Source organism: Bemisia tabaci, chromosome 3 (assembly GCF_918797505.1).
Source record: "Bemisia tabaci chromosome 3, PGI_BMITA_v3".
NCBI lineage: Eukaryota > Metazoa > Arthropoda > Insecta > Hemiptera > Aleyrodidae > Bemisia > Bemisia tabaci.
In genome coordinates this window covers 61705158-61724603 of record NC_092795.1, presented here as the reverse complement: position 1 = coordinate 61724603, position 19446 = coordinate 61705158, and the positions used below count along the sequence as shown (strand labels likewise).

The 19446-nt window shown below is 39.2% G+C and overlaps 2 protein-coding genes across 2 annotated transcripts in view; one reads left to right on the top strand and one right to left on the bottom strand.

Moving 5' to 3' along the window:
• LOC109034472 (RNA-binding protein 42) overlaps positions 1–16292 on the top strand; it is a 63560-nt gene extending 47268 nt beyond the window's left edge. Inside the window, exon 6 of the mRNA XM_019047643.2 lies at positions 15082–16292. Coding sequence (XP_018903188.2) covers positions 15082–15206 — 125 coding nt within the window. The 3' untranslated portion in view covers positions 15207–16292. The remainder of the gene's footprint in view (positions 1–15081) is intronic.
• LOC109034474 (retrovirus-related Pol polyprotein from type-1 retrotransposable element R2) overlaps positions 1–19446 on the bottom strand; it is a 72069-nt gene that overhangs the window by 39685 nt on the left and 12938 nt on the right. The window lies entirely within an intron of this gene.

Sequence of the window (19446 nt, the reverse complement as noted above, 5' to 3'; positions counted from 1 at the left end):
GAATGATAACGCAACTTTTTGAATGGCGGCCCTTGACTAACTTTGCGTCTCAATTGGATCGCGTTTAGCAGAAAAGAAACCAAGCCACATCAGCTATTGCCAAATTTAATTAGGCATTTTCATGTTTTACGAGAGAACGTTTGTGCGGATGCCTTTACAAATTTTAAGGAATTTGCTTTATAATTTGCAGAAAATTCACTAAAATTTGCACAGTCCGCACAACCGTTTTTATGTTAAACATTTATTTGTCCAATTAAATTTGGCAATAGCTAATGTGGCTTGGTTCCTTTCTGCCACACGCGATCCAATTGAGACGCAAAGTCAGTCAAGGGCCGCCATTAAAAAAAGTTGCGTTATCATTCTATACTAAAAGGAAGTAACATGCATACGGATTCAGACCCCCCCCCCCTCTCCTTCCACCACAAGAATGTTGAGGAAAATTAATTTAATTGCACCGATTTCATGTGAAAAAATAAAATCGCCCAATTAAATTTGACAATGGCTGATGTGGCTTGGTACCTTTCTGCTGAAGGCGGTTCAATTTCCCTTAATAGACAATATATTGGTTTTTTTCGAGTCTCGTTCAAGGGCTAGGTGTTGCGGCAATTTGTGACAAGATCACACGTCTCGCTATGAATTTTTTCCGCGTGATCTATTATTATCATGAGAGAGGTGGCCGTATAGCTCAACGGCACTATGTCATCGAATCACATTCCACTGATTACGAGTTATATTTAACATTTTAATAACGACTGTCGGAACCGGTCGCGAATAAAGTCCAGTCAGTCTCGTGCGCTTAGTTTCCAGGTCAGTTACGTGATGTGACTCATGGTGCGTTATTTGCCATTTTCCACGCTAAAATTCATGACGTTTTTTCGGCTCAGCCTTGCGTGAAAGTTGTTAGCCCATGTGATCCAATCCCCGTGTCACGTGTTCCGCGCCATGACCTACCTCAAAACCCTTCAATTTAGGATCCGACCCTTCCTAAAATGTTAAAGGATAATTTACATTTTTGAAACGTTTCTCGGGGCCTACCTCTAAACCCTTCAATTTAAAATCCGACCTTTCCTAAAATTTTCAAGGATAATTTACTTTTTTGAAAAATTTCCTGGGACCTACATCAAAACTCTTGAATTTAAAATCCGACTCTTTCTAAAATTTTAAGGATATTTTACTTTTTTGAAAAATTTCCCGGGACATACCTCTAAACCCTTCAATTTAAAATCCGACCTTTCCTAAAATTTTCAAGGATAATTTACTTTTTTGAAAAATTTCCTGGGACCTACATCAAAACATTTGAATTTAAAATCCGACATTTTCTAAAATTTTAAGGAAAATTTGCATTTTTGAAAAATTTCCTGGAGGCAGAACTTTCATTAAAATTGTGTTGAAATCACTGTCAAGGTTTTTCTACAGTTTGTTCCCTTCCAGTTTATTGTTGGTGTTTGCAAGTGTGAAACGACTCAGTGTACCATTATTAATAAAAGCGCAAAGTTTAAAAGAGCAATCTAACTGTAGGTTTAGTGTTCTGTGTCATTAAGTTATGGACTATCAAGGTGAAAAGCATTATAGATAAAACCGAGAAGTAATAAGAATTTCAGATAATCAGGAAATCGCAGAGAAAATCTTAGAAACCGGGCGGAGAGTCAGGATTTTCTACCCGTTCGATCTTATAACACGCGGAAAAAGTATTTTTAGGAATTTTAGATCTAAAAAATCAGATCATTTTTCTAGGATATATTTTCACCCCGGCAATTGATTCAAAATGAACAGAATCAGTGGTGGACGGATTAACAGTTTGTCATAAATTTTAATCATCGGATGTTCTCATTGCGACCACCTTATTTCAGGAACCCAGTCTCCAAATTGGTCATATTTTTAGTTTCCAAGAAAGTTTCAAGGAGATGATTTTGTTAATTCCTTGAATTTATTCCTTCGTTTTCCTTTCGTTTGGAGGAGAGTAAGCGATCTCATTTCTGTTCTCTTCACCAAAGATGTCAAGTTCGAAGACCTCTCCACGCGACCAGGTTCTTTCCTCCGGTCTAGAGGAGCTATCAGTTAAAAAGCAGGACATCGCTTGCGAACAAGAACGTCACAACGGTATCGAATAGGATAAGGAATTCATCGTCATGGAAAATCTCCACTAATCTCGTGTTTAAATACAATTTTGAACTTTGGTAATTCTGCACGACAATGTTTAGACATGTGTCTCTCTCGTGCACTTCTATTTCGTACGAAAGTGCAGTAAAATCTATTTAAATGGACACTTTGCGTCACGCGATTTTAAGAGAAAGTCGAGCGTCTTAAATTTTTCATTCTCGTCAATATTCACACGATGACCAGTCATTAAAAACCACCCCAATTACCGAATTTAGCATGGATGAAGTGCTGCATCTAAATAACTCACCCCACTAAATTTTTATATTTTTTTGCGATTTATCAGTCGTAACGAAAGACAATTGTTTCTGAACGCGACTCTTGAGACTTTCAATCTGTTCATTTGCAAAAAATTCTAGTCTTATTTTCGCACGCATTCGTTGTAAGCAAATAATAAAGCAGTTACGCGTTCTCATAGTATGAAAAAACTACTCTTTCTGCTTCATGGGATAAATACGCTATAAAATAAAGTTATAATCTTACTGAGCAAGTATTTAAAAACTACTTTTTTCGGTGAAGAAAAGGGAAGAAACGTAAATAAAGATGAAAATATATAGACTTGTGGATCAGTTTTGAAAAGTTACTTTTTCTTCTGGGAGGAAAATGATAAAGAAAGCCGGAGAAAATGCATTAAAAATAGGTACAGGGTGTCTATCGTCAGTTAAAACTAAAAAAAACCGAAAAACTTTAGGAAAACTTTCGGAAAATCGGTAATGGATCAAGAAATCCAAATGAGTTAAGCATTTTTCAATCGCATGCAGTTTAGCACATGCAAAAGAGAAACACTTTACCTTAATTCATTGAATATGTTGGCTTGTAAAATCAAACAAGTGTCATTTTTTTTAGCAAAAAATCTGAAAATTTCATTCAAAATATCAGGGAAACTCAGGACAATCCAGCAAAGTCCAAAATGAAATTAAAGTGGAAACTCTGAATCTTAATGAAGAACTAAATTATGTGACCACCTGTGGAGCTGCGACAAAGGAACACCCAGCAAAGGAACCGACTAGATGAAAAGATATTAATTCAGTGAATCGGTCTGAAAGGCCTCTTTCCCTCGGGGAGAAAAAAAAATGAGGAGAAGACGGAGAAAACCCATGAAAATGTACAATCTCAACGAAAAATAAAATTATGGCGCCACCCGTGGAGCTGCATGAAAGACGAGTAAAAATGAAAAACGGATATAAGTAAGTTACACATTTCTCGGTAGCCTTTGTAATCATCATTATTTAATACTTAATATCAATGTGTAAAATTCTCATGGAATAATGTTCACAATAAGCAGGGTTGCCACAGTCGGGGAACACCGGGAAGTGTTAGGGAAAATGACGAAAATGTCAGGGAAAATTTGTTAAACCACCTTTATTTGCTTTCTAAAATACATCTGAGGTTTCGAACAATAAATTTTGCCTGAAAAATATTTTCAATTCTGTCTTCTTAACCATCTGTCATAATCTTCAATTGTCAGGGAATTTCACCAAAATTTGTCAGGGAAATTCATTTCCCAAATTCTGTGGCAACCCTGAATAAAATACCAATATTTTTTAAAAAAATGGGGGAAAAAGAAAAAATGAAAAGGAGTTGGGTAGGGAGAAATTAGATGAAGGGAAGAAACTAACCAGAAACACGGTAACCACGATGACAGCGGAGAGGACGCTCTCAGCAGAGCATGGATCTCGGAGTGCCCGGCGAATGCGTGTCAGTGCTCGTCACTGTAACTTATGGTTCCCCAAACCGGAGCCGTAAGGTCTTTTATGCCGCGTCTTGCACCAACCCCTAAGCGACGGGGCACAGGGGGCAAGGAGCTCATATCGCGACCGCGCATCGGTGACGCTTTCCACCCCCGCAGGCCCACCCCCTCCCCTCACTCACCCCGAGCCGCGCCGCCGGATCGCCGCAGATCACGCGGATGTCGCCGTGGGTTTCGCAAAAACGCCGTATGAGCATTCGAACGTTGCCAAATCGCCTCTCAGGAAATATTTATTTTTTTAAGAACTGTATGCATATTTTTCTTAAAATGCTCAGACACTTTAGGTGAAATTGCGAACATAATTCCCCGAAAAATTTCACTAAAATTGTTTACACATTTTCTCGAAAATTCGTGATTTATCGAAGGAGGTTTGGCAACGCTTGAAGGTTCTTACGGCGTTTTTCCTTAGCGTGGTAGGTTTAACGGGTTCGCGGGCGCGATTTGGACGCGAGCCGCGTTTCCTCGCGGCAGGATTTAATTTTCGCCGAATTTCCCGTGCGTTTTTCGGATCCGAATCAGCCTCGGGTCCCGACGCGTCTCCGTGCGCCGCGGCGAATATCTGAACTTCGGTTCTCGAGAATGCTACAGTTTTGAGGAAAAACGCCCTGTGAAGATTCTGCCGTTGCCAAATTTCCCCCGACAAGGTATTTATCTTTAAGGAAAACTAGGTTTATTTTTTTGTTGCAATTTGTAGATATTTTAGATTAAATTGTGAAACAAATCGCCTGAAAAATTGGAGGGCAAATATTCAGAATATCCTTGGTGAATTCGTTTTTTTTTTAAGGAAATAGGGCAACGTCTAAAGGCTCATAGGACGTTTTTCCTTAGCGCAGCGGTATGGATGCGATGTGTTTAGTTGTTGCTATTCGAACTTTCGGGTTTCTCCTCTGGCGGTAAAGCAGCGGTTAGAAGGTTTCGTTCGTAAAATACCTAACGCTTTAGCGGGGTGTCTACCGTCAGTCCAAAATCTGGAAAATCCGGGAAATGTGATATTAGGAAATCAGGAAAATATCGAGAAAATTGGTCGTGGATCAGGCAATTCCGAGTTCGTCAAACATTTTTCAACCACTTGTAGCTCGGCCGCGCTAACCAAGTACGCCGTAAATCCATCAAGATTTTCCCGCGTTTTTTGGAACTTAACACTTCATAAAATAAAAACTATTTTACCAATGCATTTCAAATTTTCAAGTTAAGTTTTTGACAGTATTTGAAAAAGAATTCTGTAAAAAAATTGTCCCAAGGTATACAAGTTTTCTGCTATGATACATTGATTCCAAAAAATTTAAAATAACGTTTACGACATTTTTGCGTTGCACGGCAGAGCTAGCGTATGGGTCCTAAAGCCCTCTCTCCCTCTCTTTCCTCCTCATCTGTGCAGCTGATGGACCGAAAAAGTTATTTCTATCTGGTGTGAATCAACCAAAGAGTGAAAAAATAAGTGAATAAATGCATTATTTAATGAACCAACTAAAATAAACATAGGGCAGCTTTCAGCGCCTCTTCCTCCCTTCACTTTTCCACCCCCCTCCTCTTGGCACGGGGTGCGCTGCGTCACGGACGTCGCCCATTATTGATGACGTCATCAAAGAATGACAGCTTTTCCAGCACCTGCATTTACATTCCTACGATGACAAAAAAAGCTCCTCCGTTTCAGTTTCAGCGGTTCGAAATTAAATTGAAATAAATCTAGATGCATTTTAAAAAAGTCTAAAAAAAACTCTTAAATATTACTCGAACACTGTGAGTAACGGGCAATGAAATGGCGTGCTTTGCGATGTATCGATTGATCTGCCTTTTAGGACCTATGTCTAATGGACGGATACGGATCGGTAAACAGGGTGTTCGTAACGAACCCATTAAGAGGCCAAATGAGACTAAACGCCAAAAATCGCATTCGATTAGTCAAATCGAACTGGCATTTTTGCTGTAAAGTCTCATTCGCTTTTAATTTAGGGGTTTTGGAAGAGATTTTTCACCAATAAATAGCTGAAGTATGCTTCTACACTATTTCAGCTCTTTTTTCACTAGGAGTAACAAGAGGAGTGAGAAAGTTAAAAGTAAAACTCGTATTTTAGCAAATTTTTTTCGATATATCGGTGTTTGTTTACTCTCTGGGGGAATCACCGTAAGTCAGACTTTGAAAGTATTGAATAGTTTTACTACGAAATTGAATATTTAGTTTTTAGTGCATCATTAGTTTGCATGGACCGCGTTTAGCAGAAAGGAACCAGCCACAATTGCTATTGGCAACTTTAACTGGACACTTTGATTTTTTACAGGAGAACGTTTTTTTGGATTTCTACGGAAATTTCGAGAAATTTGCTTCGCGCTAAGCAAAAAATTCACTGAAATTTGTACACAAATCTGCACAGTTGTTTTCATGTGAAAAATGAAATTTCCCAATTGACAATAGCTGATGTGGCTTGGTTCCTTTCTGCTTAACGTGGCTCACATACATTGGAAAAAAAACACATTGGATCTAGAGTCCAGACTCTTAAAAACATCGACAAGAAAAAATACTCTTGATTCAATCGGATTTTTGCTTAAATCAAGAACCAAGCCTCTTAATTTGAGCGGGTTTCCTTTTGATTTAAGCTTAAATCTGATTGAATCAAGAGCATTTTTTTTCTTGTCAATGTTTTCAAGAGTCTGGACTCTAGATCCTATGTGTTTTTTTTCCAGTGTATGGCGAGTTCCTGAAAATGATAAATTGTGGGATTCCCAAACGGTGGAAATTTTAATGGAAGCTGCGGGTTTTTTTATTGTGTGGTAGCTTACCTTCCTTGCACGGTGGATTATCAAGTGACGTCGTGGACACAATTTGAATGGATGCTCGCGGCGGCGGATAAATTTTTTGTGCACATCACCGAGTCACTGACTGAGACCCTCTGATTAGCGACTCCCTCTGCACACGGCTTCATCTTTAGCCGAGGGTATCGGGGTCGACCTTCCTCTCGTTTCAACGAATTTTTACAACTCCTATCTCAACTAGCCGTCTCTGAAGAGGGAACGTGTCCATTTTTGGATGAGCTTTAGAACACTAACATTATCATGTAGCCCAAGGTTCATCTAGAAATAGACATGGCCCCTCTTAGAAATGACTCGTTCTCTTAATTGTGACCGAAGCGGATTCAGCAATTTGGCAACACCGGCTTTTCTCCATTTCAACCTATGTCAAATGATCGATTCTTGTCGGAGCTCCAGGCCCCTCCAATAATCGATACATTTCCATAGATTCAAATGGAGAAAAACAATGTTGTCAATTTGCTGGATTCACCAATGATTTGTGAGGAGACCACTGTACCGCACCTCTTTGCTGCCGTGCTAAGGAAAAACGACGTATGAACCTTCATACGTTTCCAAATTTCCTTTGATAAAACATGAATTTCTTGCTTACTTTCCCGCCTGAAAATTTTAAGGAAAAATATTCATAAATATCCTCATCAATAAGCATTTCATTGAAGGAAATTTGGCAACTCTCGAATGTCCATATGGCGTATTTCCTCAGCACGGCAGAGTAGCGCTGTAAGGTGGAGGAATAGTTAAGGGGGAGAGAGTGGTTCCTGGGGATTGAAATCAAATGGACATTAAATCAATGTGTTCTAGTGTAATTTCTCCCCCTCGTATTCGGCATTATTTTTACGCGAGTCCGCAATGGAAGTAAAGTACAATCATTATTCCTAATCCTTCTTATCAGGAAACTGTTTCTTTTCTATTTTTTTTTTTTTTTTTTTTTTTTTTTTTTTTTTTTTTTTTTTAACATTTTTGGTAAAATGAAGTACGGACAAAAGTGCGAAGGTGCCTATTTCAGCTGTCTCTCATCTCAGTGAAAAAAGTAAATTGAAGCCAAATGAGATTGACGTAAAAATTCGTTGAGTGCAATCATACCTTCCTGCTCACCATGTTCCCGCACTGAAAAAATAAGTTTCGGGCTATATAGACATACCGTCCGTTTCGAGCTCTGAGGCCGAAACTTCCGGGTGCTGGAGCCGTAGCTTCGATTGCTCCGAGTGCTACGCCCGGAACTATCAGCCTCTGAGCCCGGAACGCGGACGTATGTATATGTATATAGTCCGTAAGCACGGCTTCCAAGGCCGGAGTTCTTTTTCAGTGTGTAGAATAGTGAGCGAGATTGAGAAGCGAAGGAGTGTGCTACGTTACCGTACGGGGGAAATTAGGTCCCGGTCCCTTTTTATGTGCCACTTTTAGGATATCACGTCAAACTGATTTTATCAGTCTACTGTTCCTTGTCACTTTGGAGAGTGAGGGTCAGTAATGCGGTCATTGTAATAGACAAATAACGCATCATTGATACGATGTTGTTATTTACTAGGATCGCGGTAAGACGAGATCGCTCTGATCATGCTGACAACAGCGAGCCGCGCCGTAAATACTTGTGCAATCCGTCTGCACAGGAAACGGGAAACGCCAGAACTCAATCCAAAGAATTTTCCGAGTTATAACTAGGCCGTTGACCCCTTCTATTTTACCTTTGAGAAGAAGAATGGAAAAGTTCAGTCGAAGAAAATTCGTCCTCAAGAGACAGCTGTCTCTGTCATGGAATCGTGCTATGCCGCATTGAAGATAAAGAGCAAAAATGTGTTGGAGGACAAGGCGCATAAGTGCGGTTTTTCCTATTTCGAGAAATATGTGTTCGGAGTTTCAAAATTACGTGGATTCTTATGGCGGAAAGAAAGTTCAAACTGACTTTTTAATGCTTTAAAATCGGAATTTGGGAGCGAATTTTTTACAGAATATGCATTAAGACTAGTTTTACTTGAAATCATTAATGGCTCAATTTTTCCAAAAACAGCACTTATGCTCCTTGTCCTCCAAGCCCCTCAAATAGGGTTTAAGGTACCGCCGTGCTAAGGAAAAACGTCATATGAACATTCGAAGATTGTCAGATTTCCGGGGGTGAAGTAATTGTTTTTGAGGAAATTAAGAGCATCTTTCCTCGAAGTGACTTATGTGAGTATTTTTATACTTTAGAATAAACTGCGAATAAAGTCCTTTGAAAAATTAGAAGGAAACTGTTCTCAAATTTTTATTTTATCTAGGGAAATTTGGCAACGCCTGAAGGCTCATACAGCGTTTTTCCTTAGCATTGCATAGTTAGTGCCATGCACGAAGATATTGTGTGTTTTAAACTAAATATTTGGTGCTGCGCACTGACCTTTTTTCCAATGCGGTCGAATTTCACAAACTAGCAATATGTACAAAATGAGCTTTATTTAAACGGCAGAGTGCGACCGCAAAACTGAGTGCGATGTGAGTACAGTCTACTGAAGTACTCGCGTTCAAAACAAACATGAAACATGTGAAAGGTATAAACTTTACTCATCACTGATTGGACGATTCTTTCCAGAATCGGCTTAACTCCATCTCAGGTAGCCTAACTTCAACTCTTATTTCATTTTTACAGCTCAAAAAAAGGCGACACAGTGCCTTGAAACTCTCTGTACGTCATTAACGCACTTCCTGTGTGTATCATACACGCTGTGTTTGTGCGTTTATTATAAAATGTGCACCCACAAAATTTCAGTGTACAATGTTGTTTATTTCCCAATAAGAAATTAACACTCAAGTGGACATTAGGCAATCATGTAGTTAGACTGATTCTGGTTGAATCCTTTCAACGGATCAGGTGAAATTATGTAAGGTGATTTTATAAGGTAATTATATAAGTTAATTATATAAGGTAAAAGTAAGAGGAGAAATGAACCCCAGTGTGTCGCAACATAGTGTCATCCGTTGTTTTGTTCAAATCTTCAAGGCGAAAAATTAACGTTTCGATCATTATTTGTGATGGAGTTGAGTAAAATGTGTATCAAGCTGGGGAAAAAGAAAAGCGAGATCTTATCACAAACTATACCACAGCTTGAAGGGGTTGGTTTGGAACCCTTCGGTGCAAACATCCAATAATTCCAAAAATTGTTCGTTCGGTCACGATTCGAGGCTAGAGGAATGATGAACGGAGATAACGAGAAAAACGCCGTTAAACTTTTCCGGCGCGCGGCGCTGTTCCCAGCTTTAGCAACTGTTAATTTCAAAAGTATATATCCACGACCGAGTGCGAAGCCACGTATTTCCAATGCGACGTTTCAAAATCTCCGCTCTATTTTATTCTTTCGAAGGGAAATAAGCCAACATAGCTTGAAACTCATACAGAATACTCTGCTACCAGAGAAACATAATCAAGGAATTTTCCAAGAAATTACGTTGTCTTGCTTTCTTTAGAAAAAATAAAAATATGACATGAAGTTTACAACGTCGCAAAGCAGATACGTGGTTCTGCACTCTAGCCATTGATATGCATATGAAACCATTAATAACGCAAATTATTGATTGAAACTTTGACCTAATAGAGAATTTGCAGGTGTCTGAAATTTGATGGATTTCGTGTTTAAGTGGAAACTACTGAGTGAACTGAACACGAGGATCGATACACCCTTTGTTCATGAATTGAACAATTATTGGAGAAGATATGACAAAATGGATCTAATCTGCTAAAATACGTGTGTTTAAATGAGAAATGCCGCCGAATGACGTCACTAGGTGGTCCATTTTCTCACTTTTAAATCTATTTTTATACTATTCCCTTTATCAGAAAAAAAAAATATGAAAAATACTGTGAATTCAGCTCTTTAAGCACTTTCAGACGAAGCAATAAAAATATGCATGCAGATTCTCCATTGTTTGAACGGTATCAGGAATTTTTTATAGTCTTGAAAACTGAAAATTGATACATTTTATCCCAAACTGCGATTTTTTTCGCTGTGCTGAACAAGTTGAGTTTCCATCTGAAGGCTTATTGTGACTTACTCCGCGTTATATTTTTTATTCTTCAACATTCGGCCGTGAAAAGAAATCTAGTGGCATGCGTGTAACTGGCCCATTTTGACGAGACTTATTAGCTGAACTGTGTGAAGTAAATCACGTGTCTAATTACATGGTTTCTTCAAACTCGGCCAAACCAGGCCACTGAGCTCGTTGAAATTCACTCCAAATGTTGCGGTTTGCGCTAAAAAACGTCAAAAAATATTCTCTACAAGAATATTAATGCTGTTTGCAAGGTTGCGTAATTTATCGCGGTCATAAATCGATTTTTTCGATTTTGAAGGTTCGACTTTTTTTCGTTTTTCGTCTCTCCTCTCTTTGGAATCGTTGCTACGTGAATAAAAACCTGTTGAGGTGATTCTCCATGAAATTCTGCATCTACCACACTTTGTTTGATCTTGGGGAAACGATTCGTTCGTGAGTTATAGCGATTTTTCTGCGCGTTATCGGTTACGCGCGGGCGGCTTATCGGCGGCGCTCCATCCCGCGCGGGCAAGGCAGAGGTTGTTTCACCCCTAGGGCCTTATATTCATGCTGTAGGCTGTAATTATCGATATTTTCTCCTCCCCCCACCCTTCCCCTGCAATAAATATTTGTTTAATACTTCGTTATACAGGGTATCCCAGACCACCCGTAACAGGTCTTTTTCTCGGTTGGTTTAGGTAGTACGAAGTGGGGGGCCGCGGGATTGAATAGGGAATTGACCCCAAGGAATCCGAATTTCATGGTCCCGATGCCCCCCTAGCCACCCTCGGGGGGTAAAAGGGGAGGCACAATGTCTCCCGACTTTGGGGATCGTGACCCCCTCTTTACCTCACAAGGGGGGCATGGGGGGTTTCGGGACCGTGAAATTCGGATTCCTTGGGGTCAATTCCCTATTCAATCCCGCGGCCCCCCACTTCGTACTACCTAAACCAACCGAGAAAAAGACCTGTTACGGGTGGTCTGGGATACCCTGTATAACGAAGTATTAAACAAATATTTATTGCAGGGGAAGGGTGGGGGGAGGAGAAAATATCGATAATTACAGCCTACAGCATGAATATAAGGCCCTAGGGGTGAAACAACCTCTGCCTTGCCCGCGCGGGATGGAGCGCCGCCGATAAGCCGCCCGCGCGTAACCGATAACGCGCAGAAAAATCGCTATAACTCATTTGCTGAAGCGGGCTCCTTAAGTAAGTTCTGGGGAAGTTTACCCGCGTAAACTCAGCCTCAGTGGCGGAGCGTGCTTCGCGATTTATCGATCGATCTGTCATTTAAACCTATGGAAAAGGATCGAAAAAAAGGGTGTTCGCAACGAACACCTTAATCATCGATACTTTAGCATAGCTTCGAATGGGCGAAACATCGATAATCGAATTATTCACGCCTCGCTACTGGCCTTGAACTTATCATTTCGGGTCCTCGATCATCAACTTGAATTTTTGGTTGTTTGGCACTCTGCCAGACTGCAACTCCACGCTCAGAAAAATAGGGGAACTTGTTGGAAAAAGTTGACACTGTTCCGCGGGCAATCCTTAGAACGCTCATTTACGCCCACTCACTACACCTGCTGTTCGTGCCGTAAAGAATATGAGGCTTTGGTGGAACATTTTTATCGCTGATTTCTTCGGTTAATTGCAGTGTCAGAAGGTGCGTCGATTTACCCCCTCTTTCATCTGCCGGGCTATTATTTCACGATACAATTCTAATACCTACCCTTTTCAACTTCACAAAATGGCGCTTTCGGTAAAGTATTTCGATATTTAGTTTAATGTAAAACATTATATTTGCAATATATGAATAAAATGAAATCTAATAATTGGTAAATAAAAACTATGTAAGATACAGCTTCTACCTGCATAAAAGTAGCACCAGTTTACTAAGGTTTATCAATTTGCGCGGTCGCTAGACAAGGCGCGAACTAAATAACATCCTGTTACATGATCTCTCCTAATTTTTTTTTTTTTTTAAAAACTAATTTTCGATTTGGTTAGCTTTGAGTATGAACTGAGAAAAAAAGTTCGGTCATATGAACCGAATGTACGGTGTTCAATATCGGCCGTATTGTTCGGTTCATATAACCGCTTTCTCGGTTCATGGAACCGAGCTTTTTCGTTAGTTCTGTTCGGTGTGAAGAGCGTTACACCATCTTGTTTTTACGTGTCGAAGGATAGAGATCTACGTCAAAAAGCTGTAGGAGGGGGTCAAAAATGCCGATTAAGTGCGTCACGTAAGTTATGAACGCCCCCAAAGTAACATTTGAATAAGAGAAAATTCTTTTACTGCGCTACGGATTTTAACACGTAGCGTTATCACACTGCAAAACGCTTGTGACGAGCCATGTAGTTTCCCGCTTCAAGCTCGCGGCGAATACTACAATATTCGCTGCTATTCCTGGATCGAGTGAGAAAATTGCGTTACTTGCGTTAGCTTAGCTCCGATGTTTTTAATAGAGTCGACGTATATCGTAACCTATAAGGATGGCGCTAGGCGGCGCCTCAGATGCCGTAAAATGTAAATCATGTTAATTAGCCGCATCTCGGGTAAACGGCCTGGGAACGCCGCTTTCTCGCGGATAATCAGCACCGCGCGCTACGGTCGTTATCATTTTCCCCATACACGCATGCATACGCGTTAACTCCTCAAACCTGCCCCGCAATCTCTGCTATATCCCTGTCTTAAGGGTTCTCAAAGGATGTTGTTGTTCAAAGGACCCTAACTCAATTTCAAGGTTCATCAAAGCTACGCTGCCGTGGTAAGGAAGAACGCCGTACGTAATGAACATTCGATAGTCGCCAAATTTTCGCGGATAAAATGTTCATTTTAGAGGAATCTTATGAATATTTTTTCTGGACATTTTCAAACACTTTAGATCAAATTATAAACAAAATTATCTGAGAAATTGGCAAATAAATATTCAAAAATTTTCCTGAAAATCAGTGATTTGCCAGAAAAAATTTGGCAACGCCTGAAGGCTAATAATACGGCGTTTTTCCTTAGCACGGCAGTACGCTACTTTCACGTAAGGGCGTGTCTTCGTCTCCCCATGAGATCCAGAAAGCATGGTGTTATAAGAAGATTGGGGCTTGCGCCTGTAGCACAGAATGAAATAAATTGCAATTACATGGTAAAATTATTGCCATTTCATTGGAGTGTTGTGTATGTTGCCTATCTACCGATCGAAGGATAACTTGTTTATGAAATTTATTGCGATAAAATTGAAGCAAGTTGCATTTTCTTATTGTATTGCATATTCCCATCTTTCTGACACCTGGAACTCATTTTGTCGATTTTTCAAAATCGGCATTTACTGATAAAATGATATAAAAATATTGCAATTTTATTGCTGTAAATCGCAGTATCATTTCGATATTTTCGTCGCACCGTGCGTTTTGGGGGATTGTGATACGCCTAAGTCAGACCCTAGGAGCATTTTTCAACGGACGAATCGCGGTACCTATTTTGAAATTAAGTTGTGATTTTTTTTCAGGATGTTTGTAGCAGCAATTTCGCCAGGATCATCCACATCCGAGCGGTTATCCGCAATCTCGTAGGGATTTTATCTCTATAAAATCGGGCTGTATAAAATCGAAATTTTATCTCAATTTTTCAGGATTCCTTGTTCGATAGTATTGCAATAAATCGCCTTAGATAAACTCCCGAATTAATCCCGAAAAATACTACAGTGAAATCGCAATTTTTTTCTGAAAACATTGCAGTAAATCGACCTCGATAAAATTTCGATACATTCTCCCATCAAAGCGCAACTTATCGCTATCGTTGCAACCTGGGGAGGGGCAAAGAAATGGTCACTCTGCCGAAGGCTTGAAATGTCGCGCTGCTGCCGCAATTCCACTGCGCGAGTTTGTATGCGCACGAAGCGTGCTTAAACGCCTTCAATTTGTCGTTTATACTCCATGGACAACCGTAGAGTACGAATAGTTGCATCAGTGCGTTTGTATCAAAATCGCGTTGCGCCGTGCCCGATAAAATGCAACGACCACCTGTAGGTTGACGGTGAAAATTCCGGACCAAGTATGTCCATTGCGGTGTTTTAAAATATTCGCTCCCATTTTATTTTTCTAAATGAGGACAGATCAACATCATTCCTTTGAGTTCTCACAGAATTTTCCTCCAGTATCGAAGTATCGAACTTGCGAGTGTTGTGTTAACAGTGTAATTTTATCGAAGGTTTACGATATCAGACGCCCAATATGCTTCAAATATGTCTGTAAAAAGGATCTAGGAAAACATGGAATTTGTTACTCGCATCGTGTCTTTTTATAAATGAAATACACCCAACATTTTCGCCGACTTTATTCTAAACATCGAATTAATGTCTTCTGTTTCAGGTCGGTATGTCGGCAGTCGACCCATTAAGCTGAGGAAGAGCACGTGGAGGAATAGAAATCTTGATATCGCTAGGAAAAAGGAAAAAGAAAAGCAAGCTTTAATAGGTCTTCTAACTGGGCATTGATTCTTGTCGTTTGACCTCTTTATTGGTGGTGCCCTGGCAAGAATGAGCCTTGGGGACCGTTTGTGATTGGGTCTTGATTGTACCCCGATTGTTCTGTGGAAAAGGGATCAACAAGGGTCTCATCAAGATTCAATCTTGAACGGTCCCCATATTTGTTTTGTTTTAAGTGCAGCCAGAACAAAAAATCATGATGCATGTGATGGAGTCAAGCGAAAAGGGTCTTAAGGTGGAAAAAGTGTTCAGAACAGGTAATAAAACTGATTTGCAGTGGAAACATTTTCCGTCTCAGGTGCTAAACGCTTTCTACTTCTCCCAAGATCATTTGATCATTTCAGTTAATAATTATCATTATTAATGACGCCATAAGCGTTTAAAATCAATCTTTCCTTCAGCTGGCCACAGCTCCGGAAAATTTCAACTGCCTTTTTATTGCTTCTGCAATTTAAAGCTAATTTTGAAATACTTTCAAAGGACTAGTTTCTCTCATTTTTGGGGGTTCTTCGCGCCAAATACGGTAAAATTAAACTCTCAAAAACGTGATGCCGTTACCTCATTTTTTTTCCTTTTCACCTCAAAGGTCCTTTTGCCTAACCTTATCACATCTTCTCAGGCAGTGAGACAAATTTAGGAAGAATGGGATTTATTCAGGTTTTTTGACTTGTTTTAAGTGTGTGTGTTCTTTTAAGTCAGACGTTCTGTCGAGATTACTGTAATTCTACAGTGCTCCTTCAATTTCTGTGATTTAATTAAGTAGGCTCTCATAATGTGATGGAACTTCTGCAGAAGTCTAAAACATTTTCAATGGGTAATTAAACGACAATATCCGTCTAGGTTGGCAAACGAAAAATTATTGTAGAAATTTATATTGTTCATAGATCCTTGATAGTTTGTCGTCAGAAGAAAATATCAAACTATTATTGTTTCGGTTGGTCGCCTATAGTTTGAAATCAAGACCTTATTAAATTCAGACTTTTGCAAACGTTCCATTAAATTCATAGATTTGTATTATTTTCGTAGATTTTATATGATTAAGAAAACAAATCTTGAAGAGAACAAAGAATATCTCAATAAAAAATTAATTTTCAACTTGGTTTTTTATTTTATCTTCATGGTTATTTTCCACCTTTTAAATATTCCATCCATAACTCCGACATTTTATAATATTTTCTGAGATTGTTTTCGAACTGTATAAAACAACCGAAGTCAATTATTTCCAGTATAGCATGACGAATATTTTAAAAATTATTTTTTATTATATTGCTGTAAAATTCAATCGTAACATTTCTAGATTTTTAATATGAAGCTCATTGTATATATGTAACCATATTTTTCGGCCGAACGATGCACCAATTAAAATTAGTGAAAGCAGGAGTGTAGCGTAAGAATCTCGAGTAGAATCTGTCTACAACTCCAGGGTTACGATTAAGGCTTAAAATAATCGATTTGGCATTTGGAATTGGCTGTTGGCAATTCTAATATCCAGGTGAAATAAAAAAAAAAAAAAAAAAAGATATGTTCCTTTCTAAGAAACCTTGCAGATTTCTCATCATATTATTTTAAAAGTGCCAGTAGGGTTTGCTTTTTGAAATCACTCGGATGTACCACAGTACAGCACACCAATAAACCTGTGCTATTCATTGGGCGGTCCAATTTTTTTTTTGTCGGATCCGTTTTTTCGTGTTTGAACCGTTATACTGCCATGCCCTGATAGTCATTCGCCGAAAAACTGAATCGACTTCTCAGGGGAAACCCTTTAGAACATTTTCCTGTCAAAAGTGTATTATTTCCATTTGACAGAAACTTCAAAAAACCTTATTTAAGCCGGAACGATTTGAATCGAGAATAGTTTTCCCATAAGCAAGTCCAAAGCCCCGATGCCCAAAGCAAGAAAACTTAAAAACCACAATCTGAACCGAGCGTTTGAGCTCTCTTCTTTCAAATAAGACTAACGGACAAAAAAAAAATTTTGAACGCAAAAAAATGTTCTTCGGGCATTTTTCAAAATTACGGCTCGATTAAAAACTCATAAATCATGAACATTTTTGGTCAACATCATTGTACAGGGCCAGTCAGATAAGATACAGAAGAGCGCCTTCAATCCACTGCGTAATCATAATGCGAAATTCTGATACCACTATTCGTTCGTCACCACAGTCATTTTGCATATCCAGCTAATTGAAGGCAAATCATACGCCCGGGCAACAGCGCACGAATTTCAACAATGTAATGCGTGTTATGTGGGGAGTAGAACACCCAGGGATGCCCCAACTGACATCCAAGGAACCCAACCCCCAGGGGCTGCGGATGCCCCATCTGACGTCGAAGGCCTCTGCAGGCTTAAACATGAGCTGATAGTCTGAACCACACCAATTGTGGTAATATTTTCTCATGTTTCACCCTTCGCATCCCTATATTGAGTCCTACCTGTACACATAGAAATTGCTATCAATCTCAAGCTTTACTTCCCAATTGTTGTAGAACAATGTGCGATTACTGCTAATGCTTCAACTGTGAGTGCTTAAGAGTGGTCTTTTGGTAGAAGCAATTGAACCCTCGTGTTTCTTGCAGAGGTGTACGTGAAATCAATGAACAAGGGTATGCAACGTGGAGTTGTAGATGTCGCAGCAAAAAGTAATATCGGGCATTCTTTTCATAGAATTTTTAAAACTTTAATATTTAAATGTACGAGAGGCATGTGGGGAGGAAGGAGCAAGGAGAGTTCGTATAGATTTGAAGAGATATTCTTCCCAAAATATTAAAAACTCGTAAATTCTTCGCCGTAAATAAATAGAATTCCGTAAACTTTCAAAATTTGATTACCTGATAAAGTGCCTGATTTGACTAATTGCCTGCGACAGATACACCACATTTTCAAAATCTAGCGAATTTTAGGGGTTTTTAAAATTTCGAAATCAATATGAAATGATGCCTTAATGAATTCATAATGCCGAGGACTAACGACGCACTATGTCGTCCCTCTGACGCAAGTGCGTATCTCAAATTGCACGTGAGCCCTGTTTTACAAATAAATCAATGCTTTTGGGGGCTCTTACGGAAACTGAGATACGCTCTTCCGTCAGAGGAGTGAAGACTACTAAAACACAAAAAATCCACTCTCTCTCTTTTCTCCCGAAGACCGAAGCACAGATTGCAATAAGTAGCAATGACACCTTAACAATATTGCAAATCCACTGAGTGTTATGTATGTTGCCTAGCTCCTATTTGAAGGGGCCCCGTTTATTGAAACTTATTGCAATAAAATTGAAATAAGTTGCAATTTTTCAATGCATTGCGTATTGCCCATCTTTCTGACACATGGAGCTTATTTTGTTGATTGTTTAAAATCTGCATAAATCGACTGAATGATGTAAACATATCGCAATTTAATGGTAAAAAAAATCACAGTTGTATCGAAATCAAATCTCATTTTAATTTCAATATTTTCGTCGCACTGTGCTACTTGGGGAGAGGGGTATGTAGAAAAATGAAATTTTGTGAAAGAGTACACTATCTTATTTCTAAAGGATTCCAGGTTGCAATAACATGGTAAAATTATTTCCATCGTATCGGAGTTTTGTGCAAGTTGTCTATTCACCAATTGAAAGGGCCCCTCTAATTGACTCTGATTGCAATATAAGGAAAGGATATTTACAACAGTTTTTGCTTTGAAAATTGCTAACTTTTCTCACACATGAAACCCATTTTATTGGTGGTTTAATTTTTTTTTCTCCTTCGTTCAAAGAAGACACATTTAGCCGTTTTAAGCGAAATAAATCGAATCCCAATTCTTAAATTAAACAGATTTTGAAAAATTTCGAAAATTCAGTCGTGGTTTGGATTTTTTTTAGTGGCGCTACAGCTTTACCGGTTTTTCTGACAAGACGCGTGTGATCTTAGCTAGCTAAGAAGCACTAAGCTAAGAAGCACTCAGCGAAGAAAATCAACTCCTAGATCTTATGTTTAACAAACTTTGAAAATTTCGAAAATTCTGTCGCGTTTCGGCCAGGGCCGGATTTACCTACTTGCCGCCTGTATTTTGCCGCCCCCCTCTCATTCATTTTGAAACATCAATAAAAACCATCAAATAAAAGTGCCGGAGGGGAGGGGTGCATGAGGCGCGTTTACTCGTGTTGGACACAGTTTTTTTGCGAAAGTCCTGTCAACACTACTAGCAAATGTTCATGGAACTTTGCGCGAAAGTCAAGTTCTGTAAACCTATCTCTCCGTGGTTAAGGCCTTC